The 4102-nt window shown below is 32.9% G+C and overlaps 1 protein-coding gene across 1 annotated transcript in view; it reads left to right on the top strand.

Moving 5' to 3' along the window:
* The window catches only part of Tusc3 (tumor suppressor candidate 3), a gene marked incomplete in the record, with an annotated part of 221011 nt that extends 219586 nt beyond the window's left edge, over positions 1–1425 (top strand). The window contains 1 exon segment of the mRNA XM_017800973.2: positions 946–1425. Coding sequence (XP_017656462.2) covers positions 946–961 — 16 coding nt within the window.
* Positions 1426–4102: the final 2677 nt, after the last annotated feature.

The raw sequence follows: 4102 nt of genomic DNA, 5'->3' as shown, positions 1-4102 counted from the left end.
TTATATTTGTATATTCTTAAAGATATATGTATTACATATTTTATAAATATGTGTTTTAAATTACATGTTTTAGTATATGCCACAAGAATTATAAAATCATTAGTCCTAGAAAGAACTTTGGAAACAAGTGTTTTTTTCACTAATAAGGAAACAGAGATTCAGAATGACAAAGCCATAATGTCTAAGGATATAACTTAAACATCCAAATGTTAAACTTAACAGTTAGAACAGTTTCCCAACAATGTCTTTTCAGCTGTAATAACCCTTGGTTTCATTTTTGCTTTAGTATTTTGTTAAAAGATAGCTTTGTTTCTTACCTTGCAAGCTTATATTGTCAAGACTTTGTTGTTGACAGGAAGGAACAAATATCAGCCAAGATTAGGAATAGTTATTTAAATTGACCGTTTATTCATAAAGTGAAGCTCTGTTTAGGGAACTTAATAAATAGTGACCATTTACTATTATTTATGGAGACATCTGTTTGTGCAGATATTTCATCATACTCTAGTCACAGTTTCATTTATGTTTATTTTGGGTTCTTTAACATGAGATTGTTGATTACAGTACCAAAACACCAAGTGTTTATGAAATTACTGTTTTGTTTAAGCAAATGAATTATAAACTCAGTATGAAAGTGAAATTTTCATTAGGACTTAAACTCAAGCATTTCTCCCAGTCCATTCCGTTATTTTTCCCAAATCCATTTTCCTTGCTGATTTAACAGTTGCTTAAGTTCATGCATATTCTGTCACCTCTGACCCCCTCCTCACCATAAACCTGATGCCATTATAGGAACTAGTTTCAAAACTGTACCTTAGTATAAAAGTTACAGGTAGGCGAATTAAGACATTTTTGTCATGTTTACATGTGCTAATTTAGAATGGGATAAATAGCCTGTTGTGTTTTTCTTATATTCAGTGAATAATAATTTTCTTTCTTTTTCAGCTTTTTAATTAAATGAAGCCAAGAGGGATTTGCATAAAGTGAATGTTTACCATGAAGACAGACTGTTCCGGACATTAAAATATTTTGAATTCTTTATTTCATTTCTTTGTTCATTGTGATATGCTAGCTTATTCTTGTATGCTTTTTTTAAACTGTGGGTTTTCTTAGTAAATTTAGTTTATAGAAATGGATAAGTATCATTCAGTAATCCTCAATGAAAATATCCAAACATTTTTCAGTATATTATATTCAGTGTATGCCATTGGAGTGAAGTAAATGACAATGTAGGTATGAATTCATGTTTAGAACTGTTTACTCATTAGTAGAGGAAACCACAGTGTTTGTAAAGAAAATCCATGGAATATATGTAAAAGAATTACTCGTATGTACAAGGATAAAGCATATGCATGAAAATATGTCCTGTATGGAAAATTATTCCTGCTACAGTTTCAGTTATAAAGGACGTGCACTGTTACAAAAGTGTCTTTTCCTTCTTACTCATAACCAGGTCGTGATGTATGTGGAAGAAAGAGCTGGATGACTGTTACTGACAGTACAGATCCCTGACCTAGGGAAAGGAGCTTTCTTCTTGAAATCTAAATCTAAATCAAACATGCACTACCTCAGCATGTCTCAAAATGAATCAGCAGTAGAAGCAATATATCAGATTGTCCATATTTCTTCATCTTTAGAAGTGTCATCCATAAATGCAAAAGGAAAATGGTCATAGTGGGTTATGTTTTTCCTTTGGTTACTGGAAGCATCTGACTTATCAAAGCCACATTTCCTGAGCCCCTATGAAAGGTTGGTTTTCTTAGCATGAATCAGTGCAACTTTCTTGAAAAGTAAAATATAGAAGTGTAAAGGTTGTTGCCTTTTATACTATTTTAGTTTATAAAATATATGCACATACATTACAGAATTATTTCCTCACAACATCTTTTAAATTGGACATGAAATAGAGCGAGATTTGCATGTGAGAGTTAAAGGAATAATAAAAGACAGCCAACAGCCAAAAATAGAAAGTTGAGCTTAGAACCAGGCTTTCCAACTTTCAAGCCTGTATTTTTAATTCTGGACTGCAGCTCAAAGGTAGATTTTAGAAAAATTTCATTTTTCAGTTCAGTAAGTTTTATCTTTTTTTTTTCTTTCTTTTTAAGACTTACTACTTAATTTCATTAAGATTGGAATAGCAAGGAACATTTTGTCCACTGGGAATTCTGGCTGTATTACCTCAAACAAAAACCAGATGTTTCTCTGTTGACTTTATTTATTTTGTGCCTATGAATTTCTGTGGAGAAGTGAAATATAAAAGTGTAGTGGGACATGTTTATCGAGTTGTACCCAGGGGAGTACGTGTGCTTAGAGAAAGTTATCTTTTCAAAACATGATAATATTCCCTGAAAATTACATGGTAATTCAAAATTGCATTAACTTTATCATATATACTGCCATATCTTATTAAAACACTAATTTCCCTAGTCTGTTCACAGATTAGTAAATTCAATATTGAAATGGCATTTACAGAAAACCAGGTCAACTTAATTTTTGGTTTGATGCCTATTCCTTAGTGGCACATGAATTATAATTCTTAATCCATCTAATATTTCTATAGTCCCAAGAGTGAAGTTCTTCTGGAAATGCAAACAGAATGTGTTGCTAGTTTTTAAAGTAATAAACACTTTATTTTAATTACTTCTTTGTTGTCCCCTAAACCTCATCTTCTAGTTAGTATGCAGGTGAGTAAATGATATTGCCAAAACATGTTTAATCTCTCTCGGAAGCTTCATAGTACATAATCGTGGCGACAGACAGGTCTGTCATTCTTAGAGTCTATGATGGAAAAGGAGATAGGTATTTTTCCCATATTAGTAAGATTTTTATAGCCAATATTTTGTACTTCCTCTGAATATGAAAAATAAGTACAGTGATTACAAAGGTTTTCAGGGGCAGGAAAGATGGCTCAGCAGTCAAGAATACTGCTCCTGTAGAGAATCTAAGTTCTCTTTCCAGCACCCATGGCCACCAGCTCACTACTGCCTGTAACTCCAACATAGAGAGATCCAATGTTTCGAACCTCTGTGGGCACCTGCCCTCGTGCACATACCCACACATACATAATTAAAAATAAATCTTTTTTATAAATGGGTTTTTCTTCAGAATGTCATACCTTTAAAAATTATATAATTATATTTCTGTAAAAAAATTGTAAAGAATTGCATTTAGGGAAGTGGCTCTATAAGGGAATAAACTCAAATCATTTCTGGAGTGTGCTACAGGTAAACAAGAGTGACTGAAGTAGTTTGCTTCTAGAATACAGCATGTACAAAACTACATTCATAATATATGCTTTCATTGCCTTTGCTGCAGTTATAATTGGTTTGTAACTGCTGTGCTCCATCCTGCAGAACCACTTTTAACCTATATCACATGTTGAAAATTCCCATTAAAATTTCATTATATAGTAACAATCTCTAATTAAAATTATAAACATTACTTTCCTTCTTAGAAAGTCCTGATAGAAAAAGCCCATCTCGAAGTTTCATGTTTTGACATCCGATGACTAGACGGTTACATGCTCTTCAGCCCCTGGCAATATGTATTCATGTGAGTAGATAGGAATTTTCTTTCACACATCAAATGCTAGTCCTTGTCACAGTTTAGCAGGCATGGTGAGTTGAGATTAGAACTGGTTGTAACCAGAGCTTGACACGTATTTTCTTTGATTTTGTGACAACTTCCCTAAGGATGTATGAAAGGAGTGGTCACTTAGAATAAGACCTGGCACATCATTGTTTTCAGATCAGTGACATTATACACTGTGTTTAAAGGAGGTGGCAATAGGTGCAAATGTATTAGCCAAAGCCTCTAGAGGCAAAATATTTGGAGAGGCTTTGAGTCTTCATGTTCTTTGGTATGCACATAGTTCACTAAGCTTAAAATATCAAAACAAGGTACTTATGCTTTAGCAAGAAGCCATAATGGATCAGATCAATAATATATAATGTCTAATAATACTTTTCTAATGATTGGAAAGGGGTGAGCATTATATAAGCAGTCATAATTGCATAAGTATGCATCTCTTGGCCCCCAGGCTTCCTATATAACCCATATGAATTCATTTAGGAATTTTTTTGCAAACATGTTGTGAATAGAT

Source organism: Nannospalax galili, unplaced genomic scaffold, assembly GCF_000622305.1.
Source record: "Nannospalax galili isolate Female #2095 unplaced genomic scaffold, S.galili_v1.0 scaffold242, whole genome shotgun sequence".
Taxonomy (NCBI): domain Eukaryota; kingdom Metazoa; phylum Chordata; class Mammalia; order Rodentia; family Spalacidae; genus Nannospalax; species Nannospalax galili.
Note: the sequence above shows the minus strand (reverse complement) of the source record. Positions and strands in the feature narration are given on the sequence as shown.